This window comes from Grus americana, chromosome 2 (genome assembly GCF_028858705.1).
Source record: "Grus americana isolate bGruAme1 chromosome 2, bGruAme1.mat, whole genome shotgun sequence".
In the NCBI taxonomy this organism is placed as follows: Eukaryota; Metazoa; Chordata; class Aves; order Gruiformes; family Gruidae; genus Grus; species Grus americana.
In genome coordinates, this window is record NC_072853.1 from 137,662,245 (window position 1) to 137,682,051 (window position 19,807).

The window sequence follows — 19,807 nt, forward strand, 5'->3', positions numbered from 1 at the left end:
CCAGGTAATAAGGGGAGATCCCCGAGGCATGTGCCAGCCGCTTCTCAGGACTGCTCAAATTGGGCTCTCAGGGGCTGGTTTGTATACCCTTCCTTGGTGGTTTCAGTGCTCACTGCAAGTGCTATTATTTTGCTGTTGCTGGGCAAACGACGAGAGGTCAGACCTCTGACCAAAGTACTGTCATTCCATCTGGATCGGGTCCCCACACCGGCCTCTCCTGGGGCTTCCATACCCTGCCCACAGCCCAGGACCCCATGTCAGACCCCAGAGACGGACACCCCTTCACCAGTGATGCTGCAGCAGGGCTGGTTTCCAGCTCCCTGCAGTGGGGCCCACCCATGAGCCAACAGCCTCGGCCTGGCCCCGTCCCTAGGTTCATGTTCAATGGCTGGGGCTGCCCCTGCTGCCCCCCTGGGCTGCCCTCCTCCCAGCTCTGGCAGCGGGACAGGCCCTGGCTGCCAGGCCCTGCCCGGCTGCTCTGGGGGACCCGTGGGGTGCCGGCCCCAGGGAACCCCCAGCCCTTGCAGCGCCCTGACATGCTGAACCTTCCTCTCAGAGGTGCGCTCTGAGGATCTTTTGAACTGTTTCGGCCTTAATTTTCTGAACGTCGGGAGACAAAGGAGCCCAAAAGAAGCTGAGTAAGTTAGCTGTAGTAATTTTGAAATGTAAGAGATAACTAGTTTTTTATCTTCTCAAAATGTTTTTAAGTACACACAGGAATTACCTGCAGTTCATCTCAAGTCCTGGAGTAGGTTTTTGTCCTTTATTTATTTCTTCCTTTCAAAGCTTACTGCATTAGCAGACAAAAATTAAGCCTCCCCCTACTCCCCCCTCAAATCCCTGTTGTTTGCCCTATACTTTCATTTGAACATCTGCTGTAGGGAAGTGGGATTTGGTGGACATTTTCTATTAATGTGGCTTAAAGGTGTGCTGGTGTGGTTTGCTTTTTTTCACAAAGAAGTCCTTAATTGTCTGTGTAAGTGTCAATTATGTACATAGCAATGGGTAAAATGGATCGGTTGTCTTCCTTGTGACAGAAGACTCCCCAGCAGGGAGGAGGGGTGGAAGAGGCAGCTCCTGCCTGGGGCATCAGGAGGAAGAAGTCCTCCTCTGCAGCAGAAGCTGCTGTTCCCACCTCCCTCACCTGCCTCTTTCTCCTCCTCCTCCATTTCCCCTTGCAGAAGTCACTTGCCACTGTATTTATTTAGGCAGGATCATCCAGTCCTGCCTGTGTTTCTAAGAAGCTTTTTGCTAATTGTTTGTCACAACTCAATGGCAATGTGATTTGCTGGAGGGTGTAGTCACCCAAATTCTCCAGTTTAAGGAGTGTTACCCAAACCATTGGTAGCAACCAGTGAGGGGAGGTCTCCTTTAGACCACTGGACAGTGACTGCTTTCCCAGCCTGGCCACTCTTTTCAAGGCCACAATAGGTTTTAAATTCCAATTACAAGAAAACAAAAATTGAGTGTTTATTCTACTTAAGGCTTAAAATGTTTGTTTCTTTTATGAAATTTGCATCAAAAGACCACTTCTAAGTCACAAACCAAAACTGAGGTATGGCCTAATTAAAGAGCTTTGCTGGCAAGCCTGCAGCCGTAAAGGAAGGAATTTCATATTGTATAAAGTTTACAAAAGGGAAATAGAGGTACAAACTTGTTATTACTCTACTTTTTATTGTTGGTGTCAAAATTAGCTACAGTCCAATAAGTATGCAGGTTATGATGAATTTTTGTTGAGGTTGAAAAATGTATCTGGAATTATTCATAATCCAGTCATAGTTTTCTATTACTTCCCTTTAAATTGTAAAACAGTTTTGTGTATATAGCATGAGATTTATGCTGAGTTTTATGTAAGTTGTCTTATAAGAGTGTCTCTTTTTTTTTTTTTTTTCAAGCAACACTCCTTTTCAAGGATTTTTCTGGGAGGATAGGGAGAAAATGTAGACAAATTGTGTGATCTGGGCAAGCTTTCCTGCTGTTTTATGTTTTCTGATTATGGGAGAAATGGCACACCAAATTCTGGTCTCAACTGAGTGTTCAATCTTCCTCATTTAAAGTTGAGTCATTTTAAAAAATGAATCATAATTTTTTAATGTGGGCTAAATCTTAAATGGTTTTGAACTTGGTATGTTAATTTTTCTTCAGTTATAAAAAGTGTCTTTGTTAGGACTGAAAGACACTTAAGGAAAAATCAGACACTTTGACACTTTTACTGTTACATATGTAGGTTTCATATTCCTAGTGTCATGATTTTAATTGTTTTGCCTTTAATCTGAAACAATACAACATTAGCCCAAGTCTCATCTATATATCTATTGTTTTGGAGTCTTCATTTTAAAATAAAATTTCTGCAGCACTGTGTGGAATCCAGCTGATTTGCTCCCATGTACTAGTAATAGCTTTTCAGTTAGCAGTCTTCCACACCATGCCTAGCCTGTTTGTTCTGCCCCAAACTCATTGGAGCATGAGATGAGAAACCATGTCTTACCTCATCCAAGGAAAGCTCTGATTCCTGAGCCACAGTTTCCCTTTTTCCCCTTCCACCCCCTTGGTTAAATGAATGCTGCTGCATTCTATCCAAATTGCAACAGAAGATGAGTTGAACAATCAGAGTTTAAATCCATTAAGGCAGTGAAGAAAGGTCTTCTGTATTTTGAGTGAATACCCAAAGCACTGGGCTAGCGGGTACTAAAAATAATAAAATTTTGAGAACAGAAAAAACAGAGATGTTTCATGAAACAAACTTTATATTAAAAGCTATGTGAAATTCATACTGTTCCAGCTACAGCTTTGCGGATAACCTGGGATTTAAGCACTGCAGTGACAGGCTATGTGCTATATCTACACATATAAGAAAATGTCTCTCTTGAGGAGAGCTCGGAATATGGAAATGTAGAAAAAGAGGGAATTTAAAAAAACAAATAAGAGTAATCCAATGGAGTTTAAGACTATATTTGGTTTTTAACACAAATGATACTTATGAATTTTGCAATAAGTTGCTAAGTTATGCAGAATGTCTATACTTGGAGGTAACAGTGAGAATGCAGGTTCTGGTTTGATGCTTGTGTGTACACCACCACTTTCCGGTGAGTGTGTAGATGGTTTGGATCAGACTAAATAAACTGTAATGGAACCCATAGCATTGTTGTTATTTCCTTGTTAGAAAACTTAGGAAAAAAAGTTAGGAAAAGTTTCTAGTTAGTTCTGTGTGTAATTTCTGGAAAATTTTGTCTATTTTCAAAGGAAAGCATTTACTTGACCTTTTTTTTTAAGTAGAATTGCAAGATTTTATTGGAGTTTCTAATTTTTATTGCATAGAGCTTTCCAAGACAATGCCTCTTGTCTGTCTGTCTGTCTTTCTGTGTTCCCCCAAATGAGACTGAAACTTGAAAATAATCCTATTATTCCTATCCCTTTAGGTCAACTTACTAAAGATGGAACATGTTCCTAATACTAGTTTGCCTACTAGGAAGGAGAATTATTTTTTTTCTGAGGAATGTCAGCACTGTTGAAGAGTAAGCATGCAGAAGACTCAGTTGGCGTTTGCCTTAAAATATCGATATGTCATTTCGAGCACTTTAAAAGATCTCTATTCATGTTAGTTTGGATACAGTCAAATGAATTGAAAAAATGATTGAATGACTGTGAACAAAAGATTGTGAAAAATGATTCTGCCTTGGCTGTGAAATGTATGTCATGGTGCTCATAATAAATACAGCTCCTGTCCAGAATGTGGAAATCCCTTGAAGACTTTTGCTGGGACAACCAAAGCAGAATTAATATCCACAGACTCATTTTTCTGGACAGTTATTTCAAGCATGGCATTAACTGTACTGTTTGGATGTGACTGCTGTAAGCTAATGCACAAAAAAGGTGAATAGTTGTGTTGTTGCTGGAATACAGGATATTTTTGATCTTAATGATACTTGACTAAGAAGAGTATGAACAACAAAAAAGTAAAGATGTAATTTATTTTTAATAACTAACATAACACAGGGTTTTAATTTAAATTACAGTTACATAGGCATAATACTCCTTTAAAGATGAATAGAATTTATCTGGCAAAATATGAAACTAAAGAAGCATAGCCATTGCTGGGTGAAAACCTCAAGACGCTGTTGTAAAACTGCTAGGAAGTGGGCCATTTCTATTTTAGTTATTTATTATTTTCTTTGGATAATAAAAGGTGTGTGGGGACAGCTTGCCATCTTTCTATTAGATGTTTGTTTAGTGTTTAACCTCTTTCCTCCAAAGTTCAGAAAAATCCTTTTTTTAAGATGAGTTTTGGTCAGCTCTGTCATGCATCTGCTCATCTCACACTGCCACTTTCATGACTATTGACTTCATTATCATAAGATGCAATGAATTTTATGTACAACTGTGTATATGACTACTGAAAAATACATTGAAGTAATAGAGACCAAGTGAAAAAGAAATTTTTGTCAGTCATCAATCCGTGGACTTGTCCTAATCAGTAAATATCTAACCCATCAACTTCCAATTACAGTTAATAAAATTTATTTCTTAACATATTGATTCATTCTTTTTTATATTTTTTTGTCTTTTTCACATAAAGTTATAATTATTTGCTGTATTTCAGATGACACAGCAATAAGACTATAGATGACTTTATCAAGTAAATATTTGCTGTGACTGGCTGGGAGACCAGCTAAACTCTGTTAGTTACAGTTGACAGAAACATTGAAATACATCTGATTGGTGAAAATAAACTGTTTTATTGAGGCCACACAGTGTCTCAGGTGTTTTCATTTAAGAAAATTTCATAAAATGATAAACATTGGGAAAAACCATTCTTATTACAGCCTAAACTGTGTATGGGGGTGGGGGAGAAACAACTCCATCATCATCTATTAAAACTGAATTTTACTGATGTGTCCTGTTTATATCTGTTATGAACTGTTACAAAGCTTTTTTTCAAATCCTTTGCTGCTACATTTTCTCCTTCCAGGTCACATAATTTGATAAATGTACTTTTTAGAGTCAGATTTAAGGTGCCGAATTTCTTTAACTTCTATGAACTATTACAATGCTGTATTTTGTTGATATATAATGGTGCATTCTTTGCTTCTCTCCTTTCCTTCCAGCTTTTGTTGTAGAAATAAATGTGCAGCAATTAAGTTTACCTGTTGTCTTCTGTAATGCATCTGCTACTCATTACTAGTTCATGGTTTACTTCAGTGTTGTGGCAATTATGCACGTTTGACCATTATGCATTCAACTACTGCATTTTAAAGAAAAAAAAAAAGTGTTACAGTTATTGTTGTATTACTGAGATATTTAAGGTGGAAAAGATGGTTATGTGCATGATGTGTTCTAAGTGAATCTGAGTTTAAGGGTTTTATGTGGTGGCTACCTACTGAAATAACTGTTTTGTTATTCTGCAAGGAGACAAATAAAAACAAAGTGGAAAGATTAGACTTATGTGCTTCTGAACTGCAGGGACTTTGCACAATTCTGTTAAACAAAAGTATTCCTAAAGTTACTGTATCTGACAGTGGTTAGAATATCTTAGAGGTCTGCAAAAATTGAGGTTTCGATAGCAACACTGGTTTTTCTATATCATGACCACAGAAAAGATTAATTTTTTTCTTCAAGTTTCCCCATTATCTTGATATTATCAGGCTCCTCTGACAGTTCCTCTACTCACTGGCAGCTATGCCAGAGGAGATTCAGTAGCGCTGTTGGGAATGACTATGTTCTGTAGTTAACTCGGGTTTCAAGGGCAAGAAAACTGACTTCAAATAGTCCTTGCAAGCAACTCCTTCAGAAATATGCTCCTTAACAATAGTTAAGGATTGGGTCAAAGATTGTTTATTTCTAAGCGTTTTGTGTTTACTTGCTGATTTTTACGGTATTTGGTGAGAGGGTACAGTATGTTCTCATTTTCTTTGTGCCCACAGCTCTCATACAGCTAGAGAAAATTACTAATGTGCATTGAGAAAAGCTATTAGCAGTTTGGTGGTTGTTTCTTTAATTACAGTTCATATTATGTAAATCAGTTTTCTGTATTTTCATTTTCTCTCTCTTTATTCTTCATCCAGATTCCACCAAGAAAATTAAGGATGTCTTAGAAGAGTTCCATGGCAGTGGTGTGTTAGCAAAATATAATCCTGAAGGGGTAATTCTTCTTCTTTCTTCAATGTTCAGAAATGGTGGGGGAAAATATTTACAAATGTAGCAAATCTAAGCATTTGAAATAGAAGATTATTTATAAGTAAGATATTTGGGGTATTTGAAACTTTGGAAAACAAAAATATGAATATTTTGAAGAACTAAATGTTTATAAACATCACATTAGACAGACCTGCTTAATAATTTACATAAAACTACACTTTCTTTTCTAAGATTTAAACAAACAGACACAAAAAAACCCCCCAAACTTATGGTAAGGTTAACGTGCTTCCCAATTCTTTTTAAAGACTGGAAATGTTAAGCATAATTTCAAAAGTTAGAAGAGTAAAATCTGTTCACTTAAGATTTCTTTTTAAATTCTGTTTCTCTTATGTTGTTTCTGGTAGTGAGATCCCCATTATTAAAAGGGAATCTTTTTCTGATGTTATGAAAAAAAGAATTCAGCTGGAAAAAAAAGCGTGTGTGTGTGTGCATTGTCACTACAGATTCACTACTAGACAGAATATTCTGTTTTGGTTTATAGAAAAAGCCAGATTGTTTTGTTATCCTCAATTGCAATTTAGATCTGCTTAGCACATCCTAATAGTGTGATTCAAAATGTAGCTAAATAGAAACATTACTGACATAGGTTTTTAATAGTAATGTTTCTAACTATGCTTGCCTTATGTGGAAGTCAGGATAGAAAAATGGCTAACCTTTATGAAAGTTACTTGATCTTACATTTCAGGATGTAAAAGACAAGAATTATTGTCAAGTAAAGTAGTTATAACTCACTAAGTGTTGAAAAATTCTTTGACACTTTGAACTTTGCAAAGCATAATGTTGGCCATTTTAGTCAGTTTCTGAGGAAAATATTTCATAATTCAGCAAAATAGTATGAGTTGATCTTGTAAATGATCATCTTAAAGCTCCATTATTTTAGTTAAATAGAATCATAGATTATAAATAGAATCATAGATTATAAAAGGATTGGAATGCCGTGATGGTCTAATTTATTCTCCATTGTAACATAGGCAGTTAATTGATTCCTGTTAGAAAGTAGACATGTATGTTTGGGCTTTTTTAGAAAAGTGTTGATTTACAAACTCAGTGTTTTGTTTTTTTTTTTTTTTTTTACTTCTGCAGGTTTTTTTGTGCTCATAGTATATGTGATAAAATAGTCTTATTCACTTTTTTCTTGAAATTCTTCACTTCTTTTCAGCCATCATACAATGGTTTGTTTTGTGAAATGTAACCTATTAAACTACAATATAATTGTGTATTTTATGCATATTTAAATAACATGTTACCATGTAGGTAACACGTTATCAAATTATTAATGTTTGTGTATAAACAAATCAGTATTTAAAGTTGTGAGATCGGTCTCTTTTAACAAAGTCATTCCTCCAATTTTGGGTTAAATCATGGTGAAAAGTGATCAGTATGGGCACCTGGGACAACTGTTCTGACTGAAGCCAGGTAAATTGGCAGAATTTTTGCAAAGCTGAAAATAATAAACACAGTTGGTCCTGAGCTGAGTCTGTGACTCTATGGCATTTCCCAAAGTTCTTAATTTCACAGCAATTTGTTTGCAGAATCCTACCAATGTACTGAAACATCCAGGGATTGTAGACCAGTAGAGCACCCAAGCCAGTGAGCAGGATGGGAGGATGGAAGGGGAGAAGGGACTGCAAGTCACACATATTCCAAGTTAGACAGAACTGCCTTTGCACAGAGGTGTCTATATTTTTTGGCATGCATTTAACCTGCTACATGGATAAACTCTTTATAGAATGATTTGCAAGTTGATTGTATCTGGTCAGATGAGGACTCCGTGAGTTGGATGTACTATTTAAGTAATTAATTATTATCTGTAAATGAGGTGATAAAAATTGACTGATCCGGCTGAAATCAGTCATAGTGCAGCTTTTTAGTTCCACAGCACTTCCATTTTGTTGTTGTGTTTTGTAGAGGATACCATCATGTTTCCATTTTAGCTCTTCATTTCCTAGATCATTATCTCATAAGCACTCCCAAGTATTTTCCAAGTCTTGTCAATATTGTACCAAAAGGTGGCGCCAGTTTTTACCAAGAAACATGGGGCATAGAGCTATCGCAGATTTGGCAGTGTGATACATTTATGTACTTGAGAAAAAGCCTTAAAAACTTCCTGTTTCAAGCTTCTCCCTGCTTAAGGGTTCAGGAATTTATTCCACTCCATTGCTTCTATCTTGCAGGTTTTTATCACAAGCTGATTTAATGGGTCACAGATAGAAAAAGAAAAGATATTGGTATTTGAAGCTTGTTACTTGAAGTCATCTGGTTTGTTTTTCCATTATCTTGTGTCTTGTCGAGTGAGTGGTTTTTGGGCTTAGTGGAAATGATGTATCTGATTATCAGAAGGTCATCCAGTATAGACAGTTTATTTATGGAGCTGTTACTCTCTGCTTTCAGTGTAAGGGAGATGACTAAAACTTCTACAAATGCTACTGAACCTCTGCCCTTCCACTTTCCATAAGTCAATGTCAAATATGTAATTAAGACTAGATTTTATACCTGAAGTAAGACACATAGGTAGGTTGAGATGAGCCTCCTGGAAAGCTGTGATTTATAAATAGTCTTACCGTCATTTGAGATTTATCTAAATTAATTAATTTCAGCCATTTCGTTTTGAGGGGAGCACTGAATAGGCCATCAAGAATTAGAAAAGCAGATGGAGCTAAAGACTGTGTCCAAATAGGCAGTTAAGTACACACCATTGTGTGCTTGTAGTCCTAGTGTCATCATCCTTTTTGAGGGGTCTGTTGGAGTACATAATAATTTTTTGTTTACCTGCTTACCTACTTACCATCTAGAGCTCTTAGGGTTAATCAGTGCGTGAAGAGGGAGGGTGGAAGGTGCATGGAGGTATCTCAGCCAGACAGGCAGTCAGTGTGCAGCTTGGGTCTGCATGTGGAACAGGGCAGTGCTCCAGAATTACAGTTTGGATGTGAATAAAAAGAATAAAAGTGCACATGCAGAAAGACCAGGAGAATAAAAATTTCCAGGAAGGTTATGACAATGAGTGCATGACACAAGGCACATTCCATGATCTGATCTGCCCAGAGAGGTGAAATCACAAGTTTGGCAGAATGTTTGCAGTCAGGTTGCAATCATCTGCCTACTCCAAAGGATTTTTGCATTTTTGGAAGTAGTGCAGCTACTTCTAAGAAGCTTTTCTCCAGAGTTCTTCTGATTTCCAGAGGTTTTAGGGTTTTTCTAACTTTGCGAACGTATCAAAGATATGTCTGGTAACTCTAGTTTAGCAAAAGTCTGGCACAATCAGTGTAATTTATACCGACAATACAACTGTATTTATAATTTTAAGGTAGTACCTCTTCCTGGGAAGTAGTGATAGCAGTTTGTGATTAAGGTAGAAAATTAATAATACACCTTTATTAAAAGGAATAAAAATTACAAGAAACTAAACCAGCATATAATGATGGCTTTTGTGACAGTGTTTGCTAGTGTCTATAGAATGACAGAATTGTTTAGGTTGGAAAAGACCCTTAAGGTCATCAAGTCCAGCCGTTAACCTAGCACTGCCAAGTCCACCACTAAACCATGTCCATAAAGCACCACATCTATGCATGTTTTAAATACCTCCAGGGATGGTGACTCCATCACTTCCCTGGGCAGCCTGTTCCAATGCTTTGACAACCCTTTTGGTGAAGAAATTTTTCTAATATCCCATCTAAACCTCCCCTGGTGCAACTTGAGGCCACTTCCTCTTGTCCTATCACTTCTTACTTGGGAGAAGAGCCCAACACCCACCTGGCTACAACCTGCTTTCAGGTAGTTGTAGAGAGTGGTAAGGTCTCCCCTCAGCCTCCTTTTCTGCAGGCTAAACAACCCCAGTTCCCTCAGCCGCTCCTCATAAGACTTTTGCTCCAGACCCTTCACCGCTTCGTCACCCTTCTTTGAACATGCTCCAGCATCTCAATGTCTTTCTTGTCGTGAGGGGCCCAAAACTGAACACAGTACTTGAGGTGCAGCCTCACCAGTGCCAAGTACAGGGGGACAATCACTTCCCTGGTCCTGCTGGCCACACTATTCCTGATACAAGCCAAGATGCTGTTGTCCTTCTTGGCCACCTGGGCACACTACTGGCTCATATTCAGCTGGCTATCTACCAACACCCCCAGGTCCTTTTCCGCCAGCCAGCTTTCCAGCCACTCTTCCCCATGCATGGGGTTGTTGTGACCCAGGTGCAGGACCCGGCCCTGTTGAACCTCATAGAATTGGTCTTGGTGTATCGATCCAGCCTGTCCAGATCCCTCTGCAGAGCCTTCCTACCCTCAAGCAGATCAACACTCCTGCCCAACTTGGTGTTATCTGCAAACTTACTGAGGGTGCACTCGATCCCCTTGTCCAGATCATTGATAAAGACATTAAACAGAACTGGCCCCAGTACTGAGCCCTGGGGAACACCGCTTGTGACCAGCCGCCAACTGGATTTAACTCCATTCACCACAACTCTTTGAGCCCGACCATCCAGCCAGTTTTTTTACCCAGTGAAGAGTACGCCCATCCAAGCCATGAGCAGCCAGTTTCTCCAGGTGAATGCTGTGGGAAAAGGTGTCAAAGGCTTTACTAATGTCCAGGTAGACAATATCCACAGCCTTTCCCTCATCCACTAAGTGGGTCACCTTGTCATAGGAGGAGGTCAAGTTAGTCAAGTAGGATCTACTTTTCATAAACCCATGCTAACTGATCACCTGGTTGTCCTGTACATGCCACATGATGGCACTCAAGATGATCTGCTCCATAACCTTCCGCGGTACCTAGGTCAGACTGACAGGCCTGTAGTTCCCAAGATCCTCCTTCCAGCCCTTCTTGTAGATGGGCATCACATTTGCTAATCTCTAGTCAACTCGGACCTTCTTGGTTAGTCAGGACTGCTGATAAATGATGGAAGGTGGCTTGGTGACCACTTCTACCAGCTTCCTCAGTACCCTTGGGTGGATCTCATTTGGCCCCATATACTTGTGTATGTCTAAGTGGTGTAGCAGGTCGCTAAATGTTTCCTCTTGAATTACGGGGCTTCATCCTGCTCCCTTTCCCTGTCCTCCAGCTCAGGGGGCTGAGTACCCAGAGAGCAACTGGTCTTACTACTAAAGACTGAGGCAAAGGCAGCATTAAGCACCTCAGCCTTTTCCTCATCCTTTCTCACTAGGTTTCCTCCTGCATCCAATGAAGGATGGAGATTCTCCTTAGCCCTCCTTTTGTTGTTAATGTATTTATGGAATTTATCATTGCATTCACTTCTGATTAAGTTGTTTTGTTAACAGCTATTCTTGGGAACAAGAAATTTTTTATTTATATTACACAGGGATGAAAGACAAACATTGTATTTACTTTTTTGGTTATCTGTCATTGCATGGTTAAAAATAAATTGCTTACACTCTCTAATCAAGACTAGAATGCTGACTTAGAACCATTTTCTTGACATACGTGCTAATGCAAGAAAATGGGATATTCCATCTAATGTCTTAAACCTGTTCATCTACATCACTAACCTTTAACAAAAATAGTTACATTATAAAAACAGAGCCTGAGTGTTATGACACTGCACTAATGTATGTGTGTTCTTTCTTTCCTTGCATGCGTTACAGAAACAAGATATACTTAATCAAGTAAGTAATCTTAATTTGATTTTTTTTTCCCCATTTGTTATGCATAGGAGCAGTATCTTTTATTTTGTAGGCTTCCATTGAGATGTCACTTACTAATAAATACTGCATGTGGCTATTCTGTCAGATAATAGACAAATATTTAAAGCTGAGAGCAAAGTGCGCTCTTTTTCTGCGGGCGGACTTTTTCACTAGGTGAATTTCATTTTTTGTCATTCACAGTACATAATTTTCCTAAGGTTAATTAAGAGGAATATGAAAAATAAGTTAAGACCAAGTGATTAACTTGTTCCATACTTGTCACAGAAATTTTTGCTTACTAGTGAGATCTAATAATGGTTTGTATTATTCTGAAATTACAATAATACATCTCAGGCAAAACAGGCTTACAATTGCAGTGTTGTAATTTGAATAAGGTTTATAGTGTGATTTAAGCAATTGTGACTTTACAGCAATTGCAAGAGAAATGGTTAAAGTGCTGATCATCAACCCAAGACTCTACTCCTTAGAAGCTTCAGTGGCTTAAAACCAGGGATAAAAATACAATTGGGGAAAAAAAAAAGAAAGCTAAGGAAGAAGGACTAATCAGATGAACTAGTTTTTTAAATGACCTAGTTATTCTTCCTTTGTAGCACAGAGGTGTTAAAAAGCCCCTGCTCTGCTCTTCTGGGAAGAGGCAGCCGGAACATGAGAACAATGAAAAAGTCAAGAGACTAAAAGGATTAGTTTTGTAGGAACCCCTCACTTTCTGGGGTCAAAAGCCAGTTGAACTTTTGGAGGTGTGTTACTGAGAGCAGTACTCCCTGTTCACAAAAGGGCTCGCTTTTCTTCAGATGACCAACATTACTTTTTTAATAAGCTATCGGAGTGACTGCAATGGGTCCTGAAAGAGAAGGTATTCAGGTTAAAGCAGTGTGTCTAGGACCAGTCTTGAAACTAATCTCCGTAGTATTTTTGTTAATAACCTTGTGAAAAGAATTAAATGAATACTAGTAGAATCAACTCACTAAACCAAATTTGGAAATTTTTGCTGAAATGGAGAAAAATCTGAATATTATACTGGAAAAGCTTGATGAAGTTATGGACTATAGTAAATAGAAATGGAATGAGATGCACTAGTGCAGAGTACGGTGTGGTGTACCCTGGGACTGGTGACATTGTTAGATAAATTACTGTGTGGTAGTTGATCGCAAGATAATTGCAAAGCATCGTTGTGGTTTGGTGATGAAGAAGAGAAATATATTACTGGGACATTGTAACAGTATTCCTGTGGCCACGGTGGTCTGAGAACAAGACAAGACTTATAAGAAAAGGTAGTGTGTTAAGGCCAACTGGCATAAGTGGAAAACTAGTTAAAATTTCAAGCACACAGAAATATTGATTGAAAGAAGAAGTTCCGTGCTGTTTCCATCAGGTACCTTCTTTGATTTGACAGAAGACACTAATTTGCTGTAAAGACCTTACTTATAATAATACATAAAGTGAAATATTTCTATTACAGATAAAGAGTATTTGATTTTCTTTAAAAAAAGGTACTGCAGAGACCACATCTTTCTGCTTTTGACTACATGATGGGACAGAGTGAACTCAAATTGGAACTAATTTACACAAGGGTTAGTGGGATGTGGAGAATTGTAGGATATCTGTTGTGTAGGAGAACCTTGTCCCTCACACGTAAGAAACTGCAGACTAAGAAAGGATGTTTTATCTTTCTAGCTACAAAAACCAAAAAAATTAGCAACTTGTGAGCATCACTAGGAAAACCTTATCCTTCAGACACTTGGTGTTTTTCTGGCGCTCTGGGCAGAATTTCTAGGGAAACAGCTTCCCGGATACCTAGAGAGTTGGGAAGCCAGCCAGGCAGAGATGCTGGCAGTCTGCCTGTCAGCCTGCTTTCTGTGGAAAGTGTTGAGGGCACCGAGGTGTAAAATGTTTCAGATAGTCAATTTCTGCTGCAAGACTGTTCAGTTTTGAACATTTTTGATGATCTTTAGTGGTCCCTCTGTCTCCTTTCCTCAGTGTGTGCTAACATCTCTGCCTCCTTACTATCTTTCTTCACTTTTGATACTTCCCCTCTCTGCCTTAAGATCCCATTTTTATCCTTTTTTCCCTACTTTTTTCGTTGCCCAGCACCTTAATTTTCAGCTTTATGAGCATCATACTGCTTCCATTTACATGTTACCTGTTTAATTCTCATGGTTTGTTAAATGGCTGGCTCAAGGACTGTTTTCCAGTTCTGATGTGCACTAGATACTGTTTCAAAGTATTTTAAAAGAAAAAGATTTTATTTTGGGGCTTATTAGGGTACTACCATCAGTATTTGGATTGAAGTTGGTAGAGAATTTTAAGCTCTCTTGATATTCAGGCTGGAGGGACCATTCTATTTCAAAGAATGTTCTGCTTAAAACTACACCATTTTTAAAGGGAAAAAAAAAAGAAAAGTGGAGGGTCATACTGGTGTCTGTTTTATTTTTGACATATTTTATTTGAAGAGTGACAGACTACTCTGACAACATTTGAGCTCCTCTAGCAGCATGAAAACAGAGTATAATAATGGTACCAATTACGGTACTGAGTTATGAAGTATGAAAAATGCTATCCCCATATTTTCATATTAATTTGAAATATCAGCTAAGTTGTTATTTTCTTAAAGTGAAATAAACACAGAAATAACTTCAGAAAGGAAGGAATACATGTAGTGTATTTCTTAATTTTTATATTGCTGTTAATATTTAAAATCGGTGTATTTTGGCTCAAGTATACGTGCAATAGTGCAACGTTTATATATAATTAGGAGTTGCAACTATTTATTCTTCTAGTCATCAGTGATAGATTTCATAATATTTAATTACTAAGATGGGTTTAACATCAATGGGAAAGTATTATTGTAATTTTAATTGTATTACCCTCAATGGGAAAGTATTATTGTAATTTTAATTGTATTGCCCTGTGCCTTCGTTTGATTGCTACATGTCTGAGTTAATGTTGCAAAAGAAATAGCAAGGGAGAGGTATTTGGCTAATGGTTATTTGGATGCTGCAAAACAAAAATAAATAAAGACATTTTCCTAAGAGAACAGCATTTAATGTTGAAATTCTGTTTAATTTGTAACAGTGAGAATTCAGAAGCCATCAAATAAGTGCTGTGTCAGTGCTTATACTGCTTTTTATTTCACATCCTCATTGTAACAGTTGCGTAATAAAGGACTATATGGTGCTTGTAAACAGTTCTACAGGTGTTTGTTACCTGGTCAGCCACAGGGATTTTTCAGGGATTCATGCATTTTGCTGTTTTATTTGGGTTTAGTCTGAAGCATGGAACTTACCCGATTTTTCCTAACTTCTGTAGTAATTGTAATTTTCAGATGACCAATTCTGCTGTGACAGAATGCAGACTATCTACTCTTCACTTTGTGTAGTATGTAATAATTTATGTATATTTCTTCTAACATTCTTTATTGGTAATAGATTTAAAATAGACCCCAGCTGATAATCTGCTACAAGATCCATCTAAAAAGTATGTGCCTTAGCACTCTTTCCTCTTAAAAAAAGAGCCCACCTCTGTGTAGTAAATATAGCATATTTAGTAAATTTATGTATTAAATATATGTATGAGTATAGTACATATGTGTGTATATATATACTTACATACATAAATAATCATGTACTAAAGAAAACCTGCTGGTAGTAAAGTGGGGGTTTTTTTCTTACCCGGATATAAGACTGGGATGAGACTGCAGTGGTTGGTGAATACATTCCAGATTTATTTTAGTAATTAGCATCAATTTATTCTAATAACATGAGAATTTAGTACAAGATTATGCTTAAAAATGTAGTTATTGCATAAAAATTGAGTCTTCCCATTTCCTTTTCAGATGTTTTGTTGAATTTACTACTTTGAAGAGACATGCTAGCTTCTCTCAAATATTGCAAAGTAATTGTTTTTGATAGGAGAAATAAAGGGAACATTTTAGCAGTTATATATGTCTGTAGTATTGATAATATCCAAGTATTATTTGGCCCTTTGGAGTATTTTGTGGGAGCAGCCTGTGAGAACATGTGATTTTAATTTTTTTTTTTTCCCTGTAATCTTTCATCTCGGGAGATGAGAATTTGGATGCTGCTTTATCTAAGAAATAATTTTTTCTGGTTACCAGAACTTTCAAAATGAATTATGTAAAAAAAAAAAAATGTATTGAATCAAATTCTTAGATCAGAAAATGCTGAGGACTTTCAATTTAAACCAAACTTTACCCTGATGCACAAAGGCAATCTCCCTGATGAATTCCAGATTTAATTTGAATTTCTGCCATATGAACATTAGAAATACATTTTATACACCAAAAAATTATGTATTGCTATGTACTTGATGTTTTCTAGCTTATTAACCCTCTCTATATGGTCTCTCCTTTTTTTCCACATATTTCAGCAAAAGTCAGGTTTCAAAACATTGTCAGAATCAATGAATCTTCAAAACTTGGACTTCTACTGGGGATGCTTTAGCATTGCTTTTCACAGCTAATGATGTAATTGTCACTAATGAACTAGCATTAATGTGTGCAATTGTTGTCATACCATGATGTGTGAATTAAGGCCCTGTAATGCCTACTTCTTTTTCAACAGCTCATTTTTCAGATATTGGGTCAATATAAGTTGTTTAAAAAGAAATAATCAATTAAGGGGACCTACCCTCAAACAAAAATAACCCTGAGCTATTACTGTTAGTAGATTAAAACTGATTATACTCCACATTTTTGGCACCATTTGGAGATCAGACAACATAATTTGATAAGTAATTAATTGAAAATTACATTTCAACATAATTCTCTTTCCATTATCTCTGAAATGTTCTCTTTAATAAGTGAAAACCATATTTCATGGAAGTCTGCTGGAATGAACAACTTCTCTTTTTCTTTTTTTCTCCCCGCCCCTCTTACATTCTGTTTTTCAGGATATCGAAAACAGTGGCTTGTGTTGAAATATTTTGTACAAATTTAAAAGAAGAAAAAGAGCAAAGAGAATGTGGTATTTTAAAACAATTTATGGGTGGAGATTAATTCCAAACACTAGTTGTTCCCATTTATGTGGCCAGTGTGGTGGGGAGGAGTAAAAGGAATTATTTTACCCCTCCCTGCCTTGATCCATCCACAATGGCAACTCTTTTGTCAAGAGACTATTAATAAGTTGCTTTTTTGCATTTTATGAGGCAAAAATGGAATGATACAGCTTCTCTTCTTTCCTTCTACATTTCATCCAGCAGAATTAGTTGTTGCATTTATACCAGCTAGGAAAATATAGGATGCAGTTAGACCTCTTCTGTTGCAGTTTGGTGTTAGGGTAGGTCTTGAGTCCAAAGCTGTCAGTTTCTTCTGACTAAATTATTTGTTCTCTTCAAATGTCTTAATATGGTAGGAGTTAAAATATTACTTACCATAATTAAAACCTCTGAATAGTTTTTTTCATAATACAAGAAGGGATGCAAAATTTGCTTTGCTTGTGTATATATCCTATTTTTCACTGAGAAACCATGTTTTATATATTCTCAGTATCAGGATATACTGAGTTGTGATGTCTATACCATGTAGAGTTCTGTGTATGTTGGCACAGAACATACACATAAATGCATAAATCTTCACAATATGCATACTTGGATTATTCTTGATCTTGCATTTCTGTGTACCATCAGTAAAGCAGAAGAGCAAATTGTAAAATTGCACAGCTTAACTGCAGTAAGAGAAAGGAAGAAGTCAAATACAGTATAGAATTTCCTTTTTTTTCCCCTTTTTTTCCACTTCTCCCCCAACCTGTCCCACCCATCGGTTCTACTCTGTGAGATGGAGCAACAAGGGATGAGTTCCCGCAGCTGGCTTGTCTTATTTATAACCACATTCATAGTTAGGGACATGCCAGCCTGAAATGTGTAATTTAAGGGATATTAACTTCTGCTTACCGCAGGGGGGGGAAAAGCTTAATTGGTGGGGGAAATCCAATAGCTGTATGAATGCTTCATATCTGTAAGCAGTAAGAGGCCAGTGAGAATCGCTGACAGTGTGTCAAATTGTTGGCTTTTGGTTTCCTGAGTGTTCTTGCTTATGATTGCTATGGGTCCCATGGGTATATTTCCTCAGTTCCCACCAGTGCAGATTTTCACTACAAAACAGGTAAGTTGTGGGAAATTTTGTGACATCATCAATTTTAAAAAGTAGAAAGCAACATCGTTGTATATGACCAGTCACAGGAGATCAGTCCTATTCAGTATATAGTGGAGCATGAGCAGAACATTGTACGTTTGCTCTGGGTTGTGGAACAACAGATTTCTGTTCTCTGCAAAGAGTCTGGAATTCATAGAGGTGATCCTATGTTTGCAGTTAGCCAGGATAGATCTTTTAAGGCAGATTTTACAACCTACTAATGCGATAGCGCAGATGGAGTTCAGCCTTTTTCTGTCTAGCATATAAGATGTTAGAAGCCATTCTGCTGTCTGGACAGAATCAGGTATTTAAGGCACCTCCATAGGCTGTTGTAGCCATCATCAGACGATCGAAGAGATGAACAGTCCCTGTATTTTCAGTGGAGTATTGGTCTATATATGTCTGATACAAAATTAGAAAACACCTAAAATTGTCTGTTATTTTTCCAAGCAAGGTCATAGCTGCTACTCGGAAACCAGTCCTTCAATTCCTGTTTTTCCTGAGACTGAGAGTCACCCTCCATGAACTAGCACTAAATTAGTGTAATGTACTTATCAGCGAGTGTTTGAGAAGAAACAGAACTCTTATCATAGTAATTGGAGATTTCTTTAAAACATATTAAGCATGCACTGACTTCCATTTCTTTTTCCTTGGAGTCCCACATATTCTGGGAATCTGGGATTCAAAAGAAACTGAAGAGTGCAAAGTAAGAGCTCTGCTTTATGCCACTGGTAGAAAGGGAAGTAAGATATATGCATGCTTTAGTGGCATTATTAAGGTAAAAAGCTTCTCATCATGTATCTATGAGATACATGGGGTAATGCAAAGAAATGTGCGTACAGTCATGATAGCACTATGGCAATAATGGTTGCTTTATCGCCAGTTTTGTAATATTCTGTGCAGTAACAGAAGAATAAAATTCCAGACTACTTTGTTAACTGAGATTAAAGAGAGATTTTTAATACCTATAGAAGTCCAAACCTAATTTTAATATTTGTAAGCTTGTTTCTTCAGAGCTGAGTATTCTTACATGATCAGTGTCATCCTGGAAACTCTCTTGAAAAATGTAGTTTATCCTGAAAACTGTAATTTATTTATCTTGCCAGTTACCAGGATTTTAATGTCTTAGTGACGTTCAGCTCTGCAATCAAGATTCCTTAGTAACATTTTTTCTAGGTGAATGATTGTCATTTATTTGTATTTGTCTTTCTATGTGTGCTTGCTGTTCTGTCATAAGATTTCCTGTGGTATGTTGAACAGGATACACTAATGATCAGATTCCTGAGGTGCAGAAGGAGAATAAAAGCCCAGGTTAAAGAATTTTCTACGGAATTGACTTTTTTAACGCAACTCAGAATGGCTGTCAAAGCCATTAAAGAGTTTTCCAAGAGCTTTAGCAGTTGGGGAAGAGGGAAGTGTAATGCTTCCTATGGAGGGACTTTCTTTTAGATTTTACCTCAGTTCATCCACTGAGTGCAGATTATTCCTTATAACTCAAAAAACCCCTCCTCGTCTGCCCCATCACCATTTTCCTTAATAGTGTCTGGCAGCTGCTGCAAGTCAGTTGCCTTTAGATGTGGTTGAAATCTGTCAAGAGTCCAAGTCTGTAGCTCATTTCCAGCCTTCCTTCCCACCCTGTATGCGTTTACCCAGTGATGCTTCCTTGGCTGCTGCCAGAGTGGAGGAAAAGAATTAAGGAGCAGAGATGCAGTGGAGACAGAGGTGCTAACAAGTTTGGAAGAAGGATTGATAGTCACTGCTGTTTCCCTCTGTGCCTGCCTTACTCACATGTTACCTCCCCACATACTCCAGT

General features: G+C 37.5%; 1 protein-coding gene across 11 annotated transcripts in view; it reads left to right on the top strand.

Annotated features, from left to right (window-relative positions):
• The window catches only part of DGKB (diacylglycerol kinase beta), a 414,451-nt gene that overhangs the window by 107,262 nt on the left and 287,382 nt on the right, over positions 1-19,807 (top strand). For 8 of the 11 annotated variants that reach the window (XM_054817166.1, XM_054817163.1, XM_054817164.1 and 5 more), the window contains 2 exons: positions 6,063-6,139; positions 11,787-11,807. The exons of 1 other annotated variant lie outside the window; for it this stretch is intronic. In XM_054817166.1, the coding sequence (XP_054673141.1) occupies positions 6,063-6,139; positions 11,787-11,807 (98 nt within the window). The remainder of the gene's footprint in view (positions 1-6,062; positions 6,140-11,786; positions 11,808-19,807) is intronic. 2 more of the 11 variants (XM_054817169.1, XM_054817173.1) reach the window with 1 other exon arrangement.